The sequence below is a fragment of the Panthera tigris genome, chromosome D4 (assembly GCF_018350195.1).
Source record: "Panthera tigris isolate Pti1 chromosome D4, P.tigris_Pti1_mat1.1, whole genome shotgun sequence".
Lineage (NCBI taxonomy): Eukaryota > Metazoa > Chordata > Mammalia > Carnivora > Felidae > Panthera > Panthera tigris.
The window spans coordinates 80,623,551-80,643,709 of record NC_056672.1 but is presented as its reverse complement, the minus strand read 5'-3'; the positions used below and the strand labels follow the sequence as shown (position 1 = coordinate 80,643,709).

Below are 20,159 nucleotides of genomic sequence, written 5' to 3'. Positions count from 1 at the left end.
TGCCTGGGGGGAATCATAGAAGTGTTGGGCTCCAGGTGGATAAGAAATGATGGGGATGAGGAATGATGCAAAGGGCTGGATAGAGAGATCCTGGGGCCTGCAGGCCTCCAGCCCAGTCTTGAAATCTACATCGAAAGCAGGTGGGAGGAGGCCAGAGGACAGTTAGCCTCTGAGATGCCAGCTCCTCCCTTTAGGCATGGAGTTAGGACCCCCCCCACCATCAACATTCCCCCCCCACCCCAGGGTGTGAGTAATCACCCTGCAGTAATTTAAGCTCCTCATGGGCCAGGCACAGCTTTTGCTGTGTCCCCTGTGTCATTTCAGTAACGCTCACCACAACCCTGTAAGGAAGGTCCTATTCTCCCCAGACTTTTCAGAGGAGGAAACCAGTGTTCGGAGAAGAGACGAGCTCTAGATCACATAGATGGCAGAGCAGGGGTCTGACGGTCCAATTCTAAAGCCCTGCTCGGAAACCTGCATCCTTTTCCAGGAGGTCAAGCAGGATTTTCAGCCAACTGCCTCACGTTCCAGAGCTTGGGCTGAGGTAGGTACACGAAGGTCCTGCCCCCTGGGCTCTGGCCTTGCTCTCACTTCTATTAAAGGAGACAAAACAAACCATTACGCTGGCCAACCCTGGGGATGACTCCAGCCACGGAAGGGGAAGCTGTGTCCTTTGGATGCCTCCAGGAGGTTGCTGTGGGGGTGGGGGACTTATTGTTACCAGAATCTGATGGGCACGAGGGCTGGAAGGGGAATTTCCAGGGCCCTTGGAATTGGGGTGGGGACAGAGGGCGCAATGGGCAATTCTCGAAGCTCAGGGAGAGGCAGTAATCCAGGCAGGCTGTTAGTCCTGGAGCCTAGACCTCCCCGGAGCTGACTCTGCCCTCTGTAGGCAAAATTCTGTGGGTGGGTTCACGTGTATGTCTCTGGGGAGTTCTATAGCTTTGACTGGCTCTCAGACGGGTTCAAGATTCAGAAAAGGCCACAGCCTATCCTAGTCCAGAGTAGGGCCTCTGGTGTCAGAGAGGCCTGGGTTCAAATTCTGAGTCCTTCCTTTACTAGCTGCATCCGTCAGTGAGCCTCAGTTTCCCCAGCTGCCAAATAGAGGTGATGATATATTCCTCAAAGGATCAGGATGTGGCAAATCCCTGGCCCAGGAGAGGCTTTCAATGCTCATCACTTCCCTTCCTCCCCTTTCTGCTTAAAGCAGATGCCCGAGTCTGCTGGCAGGGATGTGTGATCTGTGCAGGCATTTTATTTGGCAGTTACAAGTGTGATATTATCCCCCCACAAAGCTGTCATTATGGCGCTGCTAACAATACCACAGATAAGGCAGGGATGCCCCTGCGTGCCAGCCTCCAGGTGATTATAACATTTGGGCAAATTGCCTTTTGTGTCGCAGAGAGATGACGGCGGGAGGGCCTGTGCTGGAGACTCACTGGGCCATTTTGCCGAGACCACAGGAGAAGCATCGTGGACAGGCAGCCGCGGTCTGCTGTGGAAGGAGGTCTGGCTGCCAGTGGGAGCGGGGCCTTGGCAGGACACTACCACGCGTGGGCTGAGCAGGCCCTGCAGGTGACTTACCCTCCGCAGGTCCCAGGTTTCTCACCTGTCAGGTGAAGACAGTGGCCTCGAAATTAGTCTTGGTTTGTCCGTGGCCCTGAAAGTCTTGCTCTTTGGCCAGTTTTGGAGCAAAGAAGTGGGCGGAGAACGATCTTAGGGGGAAAAGACCACCACTGCCATGTCACAAGGAAGGTTCCCGGTTCTTTCTTTCTTTCTTTCTTTCTTTCTTTCTTTCTTTCTTTCTTTCTTTCTTTCTCTTTCTTTCTTTCTTCCTCTTCCTTCCTTCCTTCCTCTTTCTTTCTTTCTTTCTTTCTCTTTCTTTCTCTCTCTCCCTCTCTTTCTTTCTTTCTTTCTTTCTTTCTCTTTCTTCCTTCCTCTTTCTTCCTTCCTTCCTCTTTCTTTCTTTCTTTCTTTCTTTCTTTCTTTCTTTCTCTTTCTCTCTCTCTCCCTCTCTTTCCTTTTCTTTCTTTCTTTCTTTCTTTCTTTCTTTCTTTCTTTCTTTCTTTCTTTCTTTCTTTCTTCCTTTCTTTCACTAGGAAACTCCAGAACGCGCTCAGTTGCCATCTTTAGCTTTGAGTCAGCTAGACCTGGGGTCAAGTTCCAGGCCTGTGTAACTTCAGGCAAAGCATTTCACCTCGCCTTCTCCATCCGCAAAGTGGGAGTAATGGAGACGACCATTTCACAGGGTTACCGTGTGGATTAGATGAAACAAAATAAAATAAATGGCGCGACATGCTCAAACCGGTGCCTGGAACATAGGAAGCACTCAGGAAATGCTGGTTGTTTTTATTGTCCTGCTTTTCCTCCAGAAATAAAATAAGGTACCTTCATATCTCAGTGGATCCATTACTTGACTGCCATTTTAGTGACTGCACTGTGTATATTATAAGAATACACCTTGTGTTATTTACTTAGTTCCCTCCTCTTAGACATCTGGGATGCTTCCAATTTTTAACTGTTTAATAACGCCAGAGGAGGAGCACCTGGGTGGCTCAGTTGGTTAAGCGTCTGACTTCGGCTCAGGCCATGATCTCACAGTTTGTAGGTTTAAGCCCCACGTCGGGCTCTGTGCTGACAGCTCAGAGCCTGCTTTGGATTCTTGCCTCCCCCTCTCTCTGCTCCTCCCTCATTCATGCTCCGTCTCTCTCCGTCTCTCAAAAATAAGTAAAAGTTAAAAAAAATAATGCCAGAGGAATGTTGGAAGACCAAGTGTTCACTCTGCAACCCTTCTAAAGGTGGGTGGGAAGTAGATAAACAATGTTTGGGAGCTTTTCACCGATGCCTCTTTGGACAGATGACCTGGGAGCTGGCCTGGTAAAGTGGGGAGAGGAGGAAAACCTCTGGAGGCAGATGAGCCCGAATGTGAATCCTGGTTCCTGCCATTTCCTGGGGGAAATTCTCTAGCCTCAGTTCCGAGCCTCCGTTTCCGCACTTGTCAAGCGGGGATCACGGCAACACTCCCCGCTCTCTTAGCTGGGTGTCTGGGGCACAGTAAATGCTCAGTCAATGTCACAGCTCACCGCATCACCATAGCGTGAGGGGGAAGCCAGCCGTCACCTCCCCAAGACTCCAGATCACACAGACCAGGTCTCTTTTTTGGACCCCAATTCATACTCCTCCCCCTGTTGTCCATTTAACTGAGCACACATTCAAATGAGGCTTGTGATCCTGATTTTGAATTCTGTCTGGAACCCACAGGTTCAAACGCAAAGGGGCCCTCTCTGCAAATAATCACTGGTATGTGATATTTTTAAGAAGCCAAGGCCATTGTTTCTGATTGAAGGAAAGTTGGTGCTATTTTGAAGAGCAGAACGATTAAGCGGTGGCGTTATCTCTTTAACCATTGGGAATTATACGCTGTTTGAAAGATTTGTGAGCTCTAGGACATTTGCCAGATGTGCTTGATTCGACATTTCAGACAACAAAGGGGATAATGTTGGCGGGAATCTTGACGGCATTTCTGATGATCAGGATATTCTTTGAGGATGGTACTGAGACCTTTCGGGGAAGAATTTCAGCTTTTACATAAACTAATTTGGGATGCTCACTCTCTGTCTTCCACAAAGCAAATTTAGTTCATTGTTAGTTGTATATGTTAAAATGGTTACGAGGGTTTTTTCCTTTGAATATTAATAATGTGCCTTTCATCTGAGACACTCGCATGGGGTGTCATTAATTGCGGGGAGGGAATAAGGATTAGTGGTGCAGTTATTTTGCAAATGATTCCTACCAGTAACGTGGAGGCAAGCCACAGCCACACGAAGAGACACACGTACAAACCGCTAACGTGGCCCTGGCTTATCCTTCCTGAGCAGAATGACAGGGACGGGGAGGAGGGTAAGGGTTAATCTCCCAATTTCCCACCATATTAAGGGTAATTATCCCCAGTATCTTCGAATGCTTCCTTATTGGCCCACAGTGTGTAAAGGACCCTTTATCAAATAACGTAGCATCTCACTTTGGGGACGGTGGTGTTTTTGTCTTAAGACTCTACAATGGACCTTTTCGTTCATTTAGGAACATTGCAGAGCTCCAGCGGGGGGCAGGGACTGGGCTTCCTGCAGGAACAACTATGAATGAGCCACGGCTCCGTCAAGGAAGGGAGATGACCCAGTAAAGAATAAACCAGGACACAAAGCCAAGAAGAACAGAATGTGGGCAAGAGTTGGGTTCGTCTCCGACTCTGTCACCGGCTGGCTGTCTGACGGGGGGCAACGTATCAACCTATCTAAGACCAGGTGTCCTCATTGCAAACCGAGGCTTCTAAGAATGACCCACTTGGGATGACAGGAAAGAGCAGAGGAGATAAGCAGGTACGGTGCTTAGCAAGGGGCTGGCAAGGGTCCCCTACATTCCCTGAGCTGTGGATGTTCCGGGAGCGTCCCATGCCATTCTTCCATGGCCTCCTGTCACGTGCCAACCACAGAGAGGTGTGGAGGACCGTGGCAGGTGGAGAGGAGCGGGAAGGGCATCCTGGGCTGGGGGAGGACATGAGGTAAGAAGAACACAGGTGTGTTTATCGGTGGAAGCAGCTCGTCTGGCTGAGCTGGAACATGGGGTGGAAGAGAGAGGACGGTGAAAGATGAGCCGGGAGGCTCTAAAGGCCACAATCAAGGGCCTGCAGGGCCCAGTGTTTCGGCAGTATTTCGTTTCCCAAGCAAAACCCCCAAGGAGGCAGACGGATGTGGCACATCCGGGCTCGTTTCTCCTGGCAGCCTCCTTGTCTCTCCAGCACCCAGAGAAACCTCAGCAAATCCCAGGGCCTCCCTCTCCTCCAGCCTGAGTCAGTAATCACCATGATACCAGTCACAACCGCCAACCACAGGACACGAACACTGGGCCAGGTGTCTTACACAGTCAATCTCATTTTCCCTAACCTCCAGATTAAGTACTACTAGAAGGCCCATTTTACAGACGAGGAAACTGAGCCTCCAAAAGGAGACAAGGAATAAGCTAGCCAGTGGTGGATCCAGGACCAGAGGGCGGCCAGAGGTGTGGATTCCAGATCCTGGGCTTTTAACCACCACACCAGGCTCTCTCTCTGACCTCTCCCAGTTTCCCATGGGAGGCAAGTCCTAGCTCCGTCTCTATTTTGCTTCGTGTCTGCTGTATTGATTGGAAATACTGCCTGCATTGAGTTGCTACCTCTTATGGTTCTATGGTCCCAACAAAGGCAGCAGCAAAGTGCATAGGAAGACCACCGGACCTGCAGTGAGATGGGAGCGGGTTTGCATCCAGCCTCACCTCCAGCAGTCTGTCGTCTGCCATTCACTACTGGAGACCTAGTTCCCTAACGCCAGGCCACACGCGTTCCCAGCTCACTGGATGTGTGGGAAGTCTACCTGAGATGCAGTGCTCCTGAGCCCAAAAGCTTTAAGGTGGGCACCAGAAATGACTGACGCCACTGGGGCTCGGACAGCAGGGAGTGGTGGGGACCTGGGCGGTACATGCCCCAAGTAGGTACACAGGCCAGCCAAGCACAGACCATGCAGACCAGATTGGGCCAGAGGGTTGCTGCTTTGAGACCTTTGATGCGTAAGCTTTTAAGCTTTTCAAAGCTTAAGCAGCTTTGAAAACTTGGGAGGTGTGGAGAAATACAATGGATTGTTTTTACTATTCACAATAATAAGTTGTCTGTTACGTGCCGGGGACTGAATATTGCATAATTTGTTGAAGAATATGAGGGGCTTGTAGGCAGGTCCCCTGCCTGCCCACCTGCTTTTCTTCCATAAACATTTAATCAGCTCTAAGTCTGGGGACCTATGTGAGGTGCTGGGGGACCCGGTGATAAATCAGACATAGTCACCTGGTCCCTGCCCTCAAGAAGCTGCTGGTCTTAGCGGGGGAGCTAGCCAAATAAAGATGCTTCCGCAGTTATGGGCTAAGTGCTGTTAGGGAGGCTGGTGGGGCATGGAGGAGAGACACCTAACCCAAAGGAGCAGGAGACAGAGGGGACGGGAGGAGGTTGGTCAGGGAAGGCTGCTTAGGACAACGATCTATCAATGGTTGGTCCCAAACTTCACGAGGGTTGTGAAATCCACTCAGTGCCTAGCAACCAGGATTTTTAAAAATTAAATAGGGACACCTAGGTGGCTCAGTCGGTTAAGCGTCCGACTCTCGATTTCTGCTCAGGTCATGATCTCACGGTTCGTGACTTTGAGCCCCGCATCAGGCTCTGCGCTGACTGTGCAGAGCTTCCTTGGGAGTCTCTGTCTCCCTCTCTGCCCCTCTCCTGCCCTCTGTCTCTCTCAAAATAAATAAATAAACTTAAAAAATTAAAATAGAAAATATCCTAGTACATCATGTGTACAAAGAATACATACAAATGTGTGTGTGTTTGTGTGTACTGGGTTGTGATGTACGTTGCTGCTTACTGTGGGCCTGGGTCCAAAGGTTTGAGAGCCACAGTCTGAGAGAACGCTTGCCTGCTCAGATCCCCAAAGCCCGGCACACGGTGGACACTCAAAGGCTTTTTGGTGAGTGGAAGGATAGATTTAAATTCTCATCCGATTCCAGCGAGCAGGTACATCCTCCCCAGGTAAGAAAGGCATTCTCAAAACCCAAGTCTAGCAAACCCGGGGTTGTCAGGCATGGTTCGTAGTTCAGCGGGCTAGGACTTTCCCATCAGGTCTGGGGGGTGAAGCAGTGCGAGGCAGGGAAGGAGCCAGGGCCTTCCAGAGAGGCCCGAGGGTGAACCAAAGGCGACCCTCCTGCTGGTGCCCTAGCCTGTGACCTCTTATAAAAAGAGCGTCCCCGGCCCTGACCCAGCCAAGGTGGCATGTACTTCGTAATAGCAGTGGCTCAGGCCACTCTGTTTATTCTGGGATGGCCTCAGGCACCACCTTAGGTCCGCACGGCCGGCAGCCCTGTACCTTCAGGAGGCCAACAGGAAGCACTGTTTATGAGGGCAGACCAGAATGCAGGGGAGAAAGGGCCCCGGAGAAAACAGGAGATGGACAGAAGTCCGGATCAGTCCCTGGCAGGGTGAAGTGAGTCAAAGGTAATGACTAGGTGGCCATACGCAGAGACTCCTTTTAGTGGTTTTCAGGACGCTCCAAGCTCGATCTGTCCTATAATATCAGGACCAAAATACCCCCTGGCTACCTTTCTCCTCCATCGCAGACTCTTAAGGTTGGAAGGACCCTAGGAATTATCCAGCCTGACCCCCTCATTTTACAGACGAAGAGCCAGGGGCCCAGAGAGGGAAGGCACTGGCCCAGGGTCAGCCAGCAGGCAGGCCGAGAGCTGGGCCCGGACTCGGAACCTGGGCCTCTGGCACAGAGCACGGGGGCCCGAAACCCTTCAGGTGCTCCTCTCTCGCCATCTCGCCATCTTTCCGATCTAGTTTTACCCCCTTTGGCCCCTTCCCTATATGCAACCAGAGAAATCTCTCCAAATGATGAATCAGTTACTACACTACCCTTCCCTCGTTCCCCCTACTGCTCTTCCCCTTCCCACCCCTCGGGCTTCCTCTCTTACATTTCTTCCCTGGACATACTGTTGTCTCATGCTCCCAAACCACTTGTAGCCCCTAAGTAGGCAGCGATCTCCCACATCTTATCCTTAGCACGTGCTGTTCCCTCTGCCTCGAACACTCTTCCCAACCCTGCTGCACGTGTCTGCTCTTGTTTAGGCTTCTCGTTAGATCTTGCTCTTTCCGGGAAACCTTGCTGGCCCACTGACCCTGACCTCCAGGGACCTACTAGGTTCTCTTGTGGCAACCCTGATTTACTGTCGGTTTCTCCTGCTCCCTGAGAGAAGACTCTATGATGCTGCCTAACCCAGAGTCAGAGCCACGGCAACTAACCACTAAGTGTTTGTGGACCAGTCATCGGTGTCCATCCTTCTCCAAAACTCCTAAGAATGGCCTTCCCTTCTCATGATGCATTTTTAAAGGCTATTGTTTTTTTCAGAGCAGTTTTAGATGCGCAACAAAATTGAGAGGAAGGCACAGAAATTTTGTGTATACCCCCTGCCCCCACATATGCGTGGCCTTCCCATTGTCAGCATTCTCCACCAGAGTGGGTGCCTCTGGGGACGCTACACCGACACCTCATAGTCATCCAAAGTTTACATTCGGGTTCACTCTGGTGCGTACGTTCGACGGGGCCGGAAAAACGTATAACGACATAGAGCCATCACTGTAGTGTCATACAGAGTAACTTCATTGCCCTAAAAATCCTCAGTGCTCTATCTGTTTGTGCCATGATGCATTTTCAATTTTATTACCAAGCATGGCTTGGTAGGATTCTGGGAACCACAATTTCTGATTCCCTAGTCATGCCATGCCTTTTTTTTCATGCCTCTGTGTCTTTGCATATGCTGTTCCCTCTACATGGAATGCTCTTCCCCAACATCCTTGCTAACAAAATCCCTGCTCATTCTTTAAGACCTATCACTTAGGATACCTTTTTCCTGACTGACACCCTATATCCCAGCCAGGTGGTCAGTCCCCCTCACCCCTGCTCAATCGCCCTTCATCCCCAGGACTTCCCCCAGAGGGAGGGGGGAGGAACTCCCCCCTTAGGAAGAAAGGCGAGAGCATCTTTGCATTTGTATGAAGGCTCCTCCCAACGAGTCACACAGAAGGGCACGAACGTGTTACGTCTGTAGGACAGAAGAGTAAGTATGGACGCCAAACAACAACCAAAGGGTGTCGGGACTGTGCCAGTGACCGAGCTGCTAACTCTCAGCTCCAAACCTACCATTCTATTCTCACTTTGCAGTCGGGACCGAGCTGTGGGACACATCTCTGCTCTGCCGGCTGGCCCCCAGTTAGATGCTGCCAGGCACGTGGAGGCAGAGGGGAACACGCTCTTTTCTGTGTTGCTGGTTGCTCGTCAGTGTCAATGTCAGCAATGCGGCCCAACTCACTTCCAATTTACAGTTCTCCCGGGGATCCTACCATCTGCTTTATGGCTCTCTCTCCAGAAGCCCCGCTGGGCAGCGGCCCCTCCCCGGAGGTCTGGGTTGCTGCTTCTGGCGGGCCCTCTCTTGACCCTCTAGGTTCTAATAGCCCAGTCTCTGGCTCCTCCCCCAGTTCTTGAGGTAGTAGTCGCTCCCTGCAGTTATTTATTTATTCTGTCACCTCGATGCTCTTTCAGTACTCCAATATCTATTTAACTAATTTCCTGATACGAAGTTCACTCTGTCCTCCTGTCTGGACCCTGCCTGATACAGAGACAGAGTTCCTGCTCACATGGATCTTACAGTCTAGTGGAACAGACAGACGTTCAAGCAATTAATCACACAAATGAGGCTTTAATTACAGTTGAAATAAGTGCTGGGAAGGAAAAGTACAAAGTATATTAGCATATTAATGGCGCTGAGAAGCCCTTCAATAAATGAAATTGTTGAGCATTGTTTCACTCAGTATCTCTTTAGCTTACTCAATCAAGAAACTTCATAGAGAGCCTATTAACATCCAGGAGAATTAGTGTTCTACAGAATCTACCCTGTCAATGGCAAATGGGAAGTCATTAAAGCAAACTGCCAGGAGACGTGGAATGTGAACATTTGCCACGCTCCCCGCAGTAGCCCCCGGTGGGGTAGCGCTATTTCCGCTCCAGGATTCAGCCAGAAGATCAGCTGACCATTCCCTTTACTCTTACTTCAGCACCACAAGGCAACTTTCTGATGACCACTGACTCCCTGAGTAAATGCCCCTGTAGGGAGAGGAGGCTCTCTCCCTGCTGGCTCTCATCAGCCAGCCCAGGCCTCCTGGTCTCCCTGGAAGTTTCGTTCTGATTTTAGAGCAGGGTTTCTTGACCCAGGTCTTAAGAAGTACTCCTTAAGACTATATGCAAAATGTGCACACGTGTGTGTGTGTGTGTGTGTGTGTGTGTGCATATGCATGTTTATGTGTGTGCACACACATTTTTCTAGGAAGAGGGTCCATTGTTCTTGTTATTCCTAGTGGGACTGTGTCTCTAGGAAAGTGAAAGGTTCCGAATCACCATGTTAAAGGAAAGTGTCCTTACTTGTACACTGGCCTCCTCTGAGTTTGGTCACCATAAGTCTGATCGGCTCGTGTCCGCTCACCAGCTGAGGTCCTGGATCCTCCAAGGTACTCCCATGGCTGAGGGCGCCAGCCAGCATTCTGGTACCACATGGTATCATTCACCTTCTCGACATTTACCTGTGCTATTTCCTCTCTGGAAAGCCTCTCCCCATGCCCTGTGGCCAACTCCCAGTTACTCGTTAGGTCTCATTTTAGCTGTCACTTCCTTCTTGAAACCCTCTGAATTTCCAATTCTGGATGAGGTATCCCTTCTCTGTGCTCCCACAGCATCCCTCCCACCTCCCTGGGACTCCCCGCCTTCACCTCTCCCCCTGCCCCAATCTGGGGCCACGTTTTCCCCTTTTACTGGGCTTATTCCATGATGCGATCAACCCTTTCTGGTGCTTGTCTGCTACCTGTCAAAACATAAGCTCCATGAGGAAGGGGGTTGGTGTCCAGCTTTGGTGCCTGTAGTGTCTAGCGTTTAGTAAGTGTTCATTAAATACGAGTCAAAGGGAAGCACGCAAAAATATGTACTTTAATCCTTTCCGTGCTATGCTTATCTGCAGTCACAGTTAACCACAAGTGTCCTTTGCTTCATTCTATGACTGTATCGTATAGACTTGTCATCCGTAAGAACTCCCAATTGTGAAACAGATAATAATTTTTGGCTTTTATCAGCAAAAGTTTCTTTCTCACCAAATGCACACAGGTGTGTGCACACATATGCACAAACCTATGGGTAAATGAGAGGAGAGAAAACATGTGCCACAGGGTGTCAGAATGAACATACCTGCATTTCTCAAAAAGCGGTTCCTATAGTCTTTGATTATCCTTGTGACTGGGTCATAGAAGCCATCTCCACAATCGTAACAGCCTTCAGGGATTTTTCTAGGCGGGTCCATATTGGTGACTTGAGAGATCCCTTGAAAAGATACAGTGGATAATCAGCTCACTACCGAGGCCAAATCTAAACCTGGTCTCCCTAACGTCCACTTTTGGCTGGTTGCTCATGTGAGTATCTGCTACCGCCCTTGGGCTGAACACTCCCGATTCAGAGCAGCAGGAGCAGTGCCCGAGAGCAGCTTCCTGAAAACGGCTCTGTGAGCAGGGTCTTGGGGACTAGACCCGCAACTTCTTTCCTTGACCCCATCCTCCATTTCTAGGGACACCAGGCCAAAGGGCATAGGTTGTGGAGGCAGAGAGACCGTGAGGGTGCATCACAGTCAGCCATGTGGACAGAAAGGCATGTCTGGCAGAAGGATGGAGGCATGAGTCATCAGGCCTCACTCAGGAAACCGTGTGGAGCAGGGCGTATGTAAGGAGAACCGTAGGAAGAAATGCGTCGGGTGGGCAAGGATCCAGGAATGCAGAATTTTGACTCTTACCAAAATGACCACAACAGCTGCCATTTAGTGAGTGACTATCTTGTGCCTGGAAATTCATTAACTCCTGCCAGTGTCATTTAATTCTCACAGCATCCAGTGGCTCCATTTCAGATAAAGAAACTGAGTCTCAAAGAGGTCAAGTAACTTGCCCAAGACTCTCCAGCTAGGAAGCAGCTAGACACCCGGCCGTGAAACCTACAGGTTAATCCGCTGATGTCCCAGGCACCCCTGACAGGACCAGGGGCGTCCAAACCACCAGGAGCTCAAGAGGAGCTGGTGCACCTTGTAGGTCACACTGCCCTGCGTGTTGTGTATCTTGGAAGGCTGAGGCCTGAGTAATGGGTGCAAGGTTGGAATAAATAACTTCTAGGGATCTTTCTAATGTGTGTTTCCTGTAATTCCCTGTCCTCTGGACTGAGGGCTGGATGCCCACCGAGCATAGCACCATGTTCACGGCTCGTGGCAGGGGGTGGGGGTGGGGGGGGTGGGTTCAGTCCTGTGCACAGCTGCTCCTATGTTGGTTAAGGATAACCCCTCTGTGAATTATTGGCTAACAGTTACGGAGCACTTATTCCGTGCCGAACACTCTCCAGCCATTCTCTCCCCGGAGCCTCATGCCAGTGCCGTCTCACAGATACTCAGCGAGGAGGAGGGGCAGCCTTAAGCTCCCCCCCCCCGCCCTTGAGGCTAAGAGGTGGCTGTCGCAGAGCTCTGCCAAGTTCCCAGTGACGTGGGAAGGCAGTGGGTACTTAGGATAAAGCCGCTGTGTTGGGAATTGCTGGAGGAGAAGGAAGGATGCCAGGAAGGTCACCGCACTGCCTACGAGCCCCACCTCTGACAAAACCAGCTGAGTGTCTCCATGTGGCAGCTGAGTGTCTGTGGCCAGGGGCTCTCTCTGCCTACAGGCTTCAGTCAGGGTGATGAGCCCATGACAAAGTCCAGGCCCTGTCATGACTAGCCCAGGAGGAGCCGTTTACAAGGTTCTTAAGTGGCATCTAGCCTGGCAGCTCCTGGTAGGAAGAGACTGTGCCCCCTGCTCTCAGGCCCCCGGCGGTCCAGCCAGTGTCTGACCCAGAGTAGGTACTCAGGAAATTCAATGTCATTGCCTTAATTCCCACACCCCCATCTCTCCCTGCTGTGAAGTCAGTATTATCCTCCCTGTGTAACTCTTTTCTGATGCCTACTGTGTGCTCAGCAACGTGCCAGGCACTGGGGACACATCAGTGAATAAGACTGACCCCCCGCCCTCATAGAGCTCAGTCGACTTGGGAAGAGAGGCTCTGTGCACTCATGTTAGAGCTCTGGGCACAGCCACGGCTGCTCTGCAGTATGCCACAGGGAGACCCTGACTCGGCTGGGAATTTAGGGAAGGAACCCCAGGCTAAGGGGCATTAGGCTGAAACCTGAAGGATGGGAAGGAGTTCTCGGGGTGAAGTGAGGGGTTAGAGCTTCCCAGCAGAGGGAACAGTAGGAAATATCATGGTCTTTTCAAGGAATAGAGGTATAGCCAGTATGGCGAAGGAGGAGAGACTATCCAAGAAAGAAAGGTAGTGTGGGATGAGGTTGGGGACAGCAGCAGGAGCGAGAGAATGCAGGTCATTTTAAGAATTTGGAACCTTATCTTGAGGGTAGTGAGGAGGCACTGAAGAGTATGTGGTGGGGGTGGGGGCGGGGGAGTGTCAATCCCAGTCATGTTCCTCAAAGATGAGGGTAGAGTGACTGCAGAGTGTAGAATGGCCCAGAGTGAGTCAAACCTAGATCTCGGGTAAGGGATTATGTGAAGAACACATGAATGAATATATTTAAGAGGTAGAATCCACGGGACGAGGTAGCTGCTTGTACATGGGGAAAGAAGGCAGGACTCAGCCCATCTAGGTGGGCCGGAGAGACAGTCTCTGAGGGAGCAATCACGGGGGAAGAAGGGGCTGGTGGGGAAGGTAACGAGTTCAGTGTAGACGAAGTGAGGGATGACAAACACAGGTGTTGGGGAAGTTGGCTGCAGGAACCCAGGGCTCAGGGATTTTGATTTCCATTGGAAGCTGATGGTATAAATGAAGGCTTAGAAGCGAATCAGCTTGTTTAGGGATAGGGTACAGAAGGATAACAGAAGAGGGCTTAAGGACGGAGAGCCCTGGGAACCCCCAAATTAATAACTGGGGTGGGGGGAGGAGCTGACAAAGGAGACAAAGGGAGAGAAGGCTCACCTGATCCACTAACTGATTCAAGGTGACATAGCCACGGTTTGAGCCAGGTTTGATTCCACCCTGGGTGCTTTCTGGAGGTTTCTGCCCTCATGGAGGCTGACTTGCACAGGCTCATCTAGCTATTGACAGGGAATTTAGGACTCAAACCCAGACCTTCCAGTTCCAGGCTCAGTCAACTACACCCCATCATCTCCTAAGTTAGGATTTATTCTTATAATTTGAAAAGTCACTGTCCCACGTGTCATTCTGGATGCATTGTCTCAGCCGTGTCAGAAACTATGCTCTTGAGGTGCAGCGGACCTCACACAAGCCCCCGAGACACAGAGGAGCCCCTTAAGTGGCTGCTCTCTGAGTCCAGAGTCTAGGCCCAAATGTAACCCTCCGTGACGGAGCACGGTTTCTGATGATACAGGGAATGCAGAGAGGAAGACTTGGGCCCCCTGGGAACTCCGCTCCTGGGAAGCATGTCTGGACCCCTGGGCCTCGGCTTCCTCCAATACAACATGGGACCAGACCGGCAGGCATGGCAGGGTCATCTGGAGATTCTGGAGAGCCCCAGCTAGCACTTGATACACGGAGCTCGTGCTCCTTTGGTGCTGCTCGATTTCTGTGCTACAGCTGGTTCTAGGAATAACATGGCTGAGATGGACCGTGCGCCCACCGTGAGCAAGACGTTGCTATAAACCCTATACATGCCTTATCTTACTTTCAACACACTTGTGGGGTGGATGATGCTATCGTCCCATTTCGCAGTAGAGAAACTGAGGCACAGAACTGTGAACGCCCTGCCTGTGGTCCCTAGCTGGTACGGCGGAGATGTGAGGACTGGTCTTTCTGGCTCTACAACCTGGCTCTTTTGTGTCCTGCGGCCTGTGCTCAATGCCTCCTCTCTTTTGGGTTCCTTCAATAGGCCACGGTCCTTCGTTCCCCTCTCGGTCTGGGTGTGAAGAAAAGGGCGGGTGCCCAGGTACCTGCAGGCTTCAAGCCATTGCAGATCTCGGTGTAAAACCTCCGGTCATAGCCGTCACAGTAATGCCAGTGCTCGGCATCGTACTGCAGCCCGTCCGAGAAGGTGTACGTGCCCTGGAAGACAAGGAGCATGCGCGCAGGCATGAGGCTGCCCTTCTGCCAAGAAGGACGGATGTCAAGGGGAGAGGTGGCTTTCTTATTGCCGCAGAAGAGAAGTGATAACTATCACAGCCATTATGGCTGTGATGATTAGAAGGAATGGCGACAGTGCTGGGCTCTCTGTGACTGGCACTCAAAATGTGGCAACTCACTGCGCAATGCTGGGCAGATGACCGAGCCCTTGGTTTCCTCGTTTGCAAAACCGCATGATAAGAATATATATGTCATAGGGTCGATTCAATGAGATAGCACTGGCAAAGCATCTAGCACAGTGCCTGGCATAGAGTAAACATTCAGTCGTAGCTGAAAAGGTCATGGCCATCAGTCATAGCCCTTTGTCCAAACATGTACGTTCTGCTTTTGCTGCCTTAGCGCTGAAGGAATCCCCAGGATGTAGAGGTCGCTTTGGCCAGGGCGTCAGGAAACATAGGTGGAAATTCCGATACTATTAATTCACTGTGTGACCTTGGATAAGTCATATCCCCTTCCTGGGGCTTAGAGTCTCCAAGCTGTAAAACGAGGAATGTTTCTTAACCTTCTTAAGGTGGCTATTAGTAAAACCAATGACAGCAATAGACCTTTCCTCAGAGAAAACTGTTCTCCCGTATAAATCAGGACATTGCACTGGCTCCCTGAACTGTATTCATGGCCCACAAATACTAGGTGGGATTAGGTGGGTCAGATGTTTGTCATGATACCGGTACCGGGACAGCAGCAGTTCTATGACCTGGCACTGAGTGCCAGCTCTATGCCAGGTACTGAGCAAAGAGCTTAGAGATATCGCCTCATTTGCATTCACAACAACGCTAGGAAGTGGCTAGTACTATTCTGGCAGGCTAATAATGATTCCCCAAGGATATCCACACATAAATGCTGGAACCTGTAAAAATGTTAACCCTATGTGGCGAATGGTACTTTGCAGGTGTGATTAAGTTAAGGATCTTGAAATGGGGAGATTTTCCTGGATTATCTGGGTGGGCCCAGTATAATTGTGAAGGTCTTTATAAGAGGGAAGCGAGGGGGCCAGAGAGATAGAAGACGAGATGATGGAAAACGCAGAGAGAAGGAGAGGTGACGATGGAGGGGGAAGTCAGAGTGATGCAGGAGGCAGGAAGCTTCTAGAAGATGGAAAAGGTAAGGAAATGGATTCTCCCGTTCAGCCTCTGGAAGGAATGCAGCCTTGCTGACCTATTTTAGACTTTTGACTTCCAGAACTGTAAGGTAATACATCTCTGTTGTTTTAAGGCACTGGGTTTGTAGTAATTTGTTACAGTAGCAACATGATGTACAACTATTGTCCCCAGTTTATAGGGGAAGTCGTGGGCCCAAGGTCACACAGTTAGTGGCACAATAGGATTCAAACTCATCATGGCCTCTCCAGGGGCCCTTCTGGATCCAGAGGAGAGGATTCCAGAACGCTGGGAGATCAGTAGGAAGGGAGAAGAGGGAATGGAAGGAGGTGGGCACTGGATGGAGAGGTCAGGGTGCTCCATAGTGGGGGATTTTCCTGTCCAAGGCTTTGCTCTCTGCAACCTCCCCTCCTCAGGCTGATCACCTTCACGGCCAGTCCCTTTTCCCAAATGGCATCATAGCGGCTCCCGTTGGGGAAGTACAGGGTTCCTTGGCCATGAAACATGCCGTCCTTCATTTCCCCAACATACTTTGTTTCGGTAGGGAGGAGGTATTCGGCTTCGCCCTCCATCCTGCAAGGACAAAGGGAAATGATTGAACCGTGCATGGCGGCTGGAGGATCAGAGCTGACAGGCACAGGCGAGTAAGTGGGAACCTCATCCTCAGGGTCCTCTGATGTTACCGTCCCGGTAATATTTTGTTCAAAACCAAACTTTTTCTCCGGTTCCCTCAAAAATTAAAAAATGAGAGGGTCTGTGTTGTTGAAGGTGGGGGCGGGTGAGGTTTTCTCGGTCTTCCACCTTACCTACAGGCTGTCCTGGAGTTCACACTTCCCCCGACACACCCGTTGGTTGGCCCAGAGAGGGGAGGGATGTGCCCAAAGCCACACAGCACTGTGAAGCAGAGACTAGGGCCAGGTGTCCTGGCAGCTCGTTCTGGGTCTTCCCTGTCCCCCATGATCAGCCTACCCCTGCGCTCTATACCACTTGTAGAGAATTTGGAAAAGGATGAAACTTAGGAGACATAGGCTTGAATCTTATTTCACCATTTCCTGGCTGTATCATCTTGGAGACTTCCCTAAACCTTTTTGTTTTCCTTCCTTCCTTCCCTTTTTTCCAACAGATATTTCCAGAGCATCCACTATCTATCAACACCTACCGTACGTGGTGAGTCTGGTCTGCAGGGTACGTCCTGGTCACAACAATGATCAAGGCATACGAAGTAACCCCCCGCCCCTCGAGGGGGCTCACAGTCTAGTGGGGGACACAATGAAGTAAATACATAATGTGTGGTAATTGTCATGTGGGGGAAAGACAGGCACTTAACAGGAGCACAGGGCAGGGATGCCCAGCTTGACCAGCTGACCACTCATTTCATGTGTGAAAGTGACTGAGATTAAAGCCCAAGATCAACTCAGATAATGTATAATGATTTTCCTAGTGAAGGGTCTTCCATCCAGCAAGTGCTGAAGAAAGACACTTTCCTTCATTTCTTCGTTCCTGTATTCCTTCTCTATTCCTCCCTGCTAGCTGGAAGTCACCTCTTCTAACTCTGAACTTCTTTAGGCTTTTGTGTGTACTTCCTTTGGATGCTCAGCACTTTCTGCCTTGCATTGTACTTGTATTCCTTGTATCCCCTATTTCACTGAAGCTTCTTAATGAAGACCTTGGTATCCTTAGTTCTTGGAATCATGATTCTGCTCACACAGGTGCTCTGCAAACATCCGCTGCGTAAGGAATGGAAACAGAAGGGTGCAGTGACTGAGCAGATGACAGAAGACAGAAGATGCCACTGTGCTTGAAGCACAGTTCCTGAGCCATGCAGACCTGGGGTCACCAGGCCCGATCCAGGCCTGGCTCCACCTCTGAGCCTGTGTGACCTTGGGCAAGCCCCTTCACTCTCTGATGAGCCTGAGTTTCTCCTCTGTAAAATGGGGATAATGACAATACTCCTCCCCAAAGTTGAGATAATTGGATGAAATAATAGCTATGAAACAACGGCAGAATGCCCAATATAGAGTAAGAACTCAAAAATGATTTTGCTTTTATTCTACTGCGAGATGTGAGAGGAGAGAGAATGCCTTTTCTCCTTTATCTCTTTGCTTGAAATCACATCTACCATTTCCGTTTCCATCAAAACCCTTCTCTGAGATTAGAACCCTGCTCCCTTTTTTTAAACGGCAAACTGGAGATTCATTGTTCAGACCTTCTATAGGCATCTCCAGCTCTCCCCAAATGAAACTCATACTCTCCTCCTCCAGAGCAGCCCCTTCTCAGAGTTCTCAATTTCCACGAATGGTACCAGAATCCTCCAGGTTCAAAGCCTAGAGCCAGGCACTGAGTTGGGACTGGAGGCAGTCTCTGAGCGGGACTGGGAGCCAATCAGTTGCCAAGTCCTGACAATGTAAATTCCCGAACTTATACATCTCTCTCTTTCCTGAAGCCCCACTGCCTCTGCTTTGGTTCAGGGTCCTGCTACCTCTTCCTGGGACAACTATGGGCTCTGACTTGATCTCTCTATTTCCACTCTGCCTCCCTCCCTCGTTCTTTCCCTTCTCTTCCTCTCTTTCCTTCCCTACCATTTTTCTTTTATTCATTCAAGGCAAAAAGGCTTCATTATAAATTCAAAGTAAGTTAAAAAGGACAAACAGGGGTGCCTGGGTGGCTTAGTCAGTTAAACGACCCACCGACTTTGGCTCAGGTCATTACACTGTGGTTCATGAGTTTGAGCCCCATGTCGGGCTCTGTGCTGACAGCTCGGAGCCTGGAGCCTGCTTCAGATTCTGTGTCTTCCTCCCTCTCTGCCCCTGCTCACACTCCATCTCTCTCCCCCTCTCTCTCTCAAAAATAAATAAACATTACATTTATTTTTTTAAAAAGAAGAGATAAAGACCTCAATCCATAGTGAGGACATGATTACCATATCACAAGTTTGTTTGTTTGTTTGTTTGTTTGTTTGTTTCTTTCTTTCTTTCTTTCTTTCCTCCTTTCTTTCCTTCTTCCTTTCTTTCCTTTTCCTTCTTTTCTTACTTTCATTCTTTTATGAATTCTTTCAGCCAACATTTACTAAGTGACATATGCATTATGAGGAGAGATACAGTGCAAAGTAAATTAGATTTCCTAATGCCCAGCCCTACAAAGGATCTATCCATCAGTGGCTCCTCCCACTCACAGAACTGGGCACAGTACTCAGATCTCTGTATGCCAGAGCACAGACCCACCCTTCCAGCTCTGGCCCCCACTCTCTTTACACTCCGGCCCAAATGAACTGCCTGCTCTTCCCCCTATAAGTCCTCTGAACTATTGCTCATGTTGCTTCCTCTGCCCGGAAACATTCTTCACCTTGCATCTCTACCCACCTAAATCCTACCCAATCCTCAGGGCCCATCTTCAATATTTCCTCCTCCAGAAAGCCTTCAAGGACAGCCCCAACTGGCCGTGTCCTCTGTAGAAGCCCAGCAGCAGGGCTCCATAGAAAGCTCACGAGCTTTGGAGTCAGACCTGGGTTTTGATCTCTGACCTGCCAAATGCCAATGAGGTGACTTTGAGCAAGTTACATAATTACTCCAAGCCTCACTTTTTCCATCTGTAAAATGAGGATTGTATCTATCTCATAGGGTTGCTGTGGGGAGGAGAGGATTCAGGCAAAGCCACTATCTGAAATTATCTTCCCATTTCTTTGTTTATTGGCCATACACCAACTAGACTGTAAACTCTATGAGAGCAAGGATCTTGACATTTTTTAGTATTTTTTTATCCCCAAATCTAAAACTGCAGATAGCAAACACACACGTATATATGGAATGAATATATCTCAGCTATGCTGCTTATTATGTGTGTCCTTGAGCAAGTCACTTTACTTCACTGGGTCTCATTTTTCTTAATTGTAAAATGGAAATAAACAATCATATCTGAAAGCGTTGTCCCGAAGGATAAAAGGAATAAAGTTTGTGAAAGTACCTGGCACAAAGTGCTTTGCAAAGGCAGCCGTCTTTAACCAGTCACAGATTTAAGACATAGTGAGTCAGATGAGGCCCTTACCTCCCGTCTACATATTCCCCAATATATTGGCTCCCCGTGTACTCCATGACACCAGCCTCTAGCTTCCAGCGGTTGGGATCCTGGAGTCTCAGTGCGTCCCGCCTCACTATGACAACCAAGATGGGCGGGGCCGGCTCGGAGCCCCGCCCACAGACCCCACAGGCCTTCCAGGCACTGCGCACGCTCTATGGCTCGCGGTTGGGCA

At 50.0% G+C, this 20,159-nt stretch overlaps 1 protein-coding gene across 3 annotated transcripts in view; it reads right to left on the bottom strand.

Moving 5' to 3' along the window:
* Positions 1 to 20,102, bottom strand: part of MORN5 (MORN repeat containing 5) — a 29,669-nt gene extending 9,567 nt beyond the window's left edge. The window contains exons 1-4 of one of the 3 annotated variants that reach the window (XM_007094359.3): positions 19,955 to 20,097; positions 16,339 to 16,486; positions 14,627 to 14,738; positions 10,857 to 10,988 (exon numbers count right to left, since the gene is read on the bottom strand). In XM_007094359.3, coding sequence (XP_007094421.2) covers positions 10,857 to 10,988; positions 14,627 to 14,738; positions 16,339 to 16,486; positions 19,955 to 20,001 — 439 coding nt within the window. In that variant the 5' untranslated portion in view covers positions 20,002 to 20,097. Of the gene's footprint in view, positions 1 to 10,856; positions 10,989 to 14,626; positions 14,739 to 16,338; positions 16,487 to 19,873 lie in introns of all 3 variants that reach the window. The other 2 variants (XM_015543122.2, XM_015543124.2) reach the window with 2 other exon arrangements.
* Positions 20,103 to 20,159: the final 57 nt, after the last annotated feature.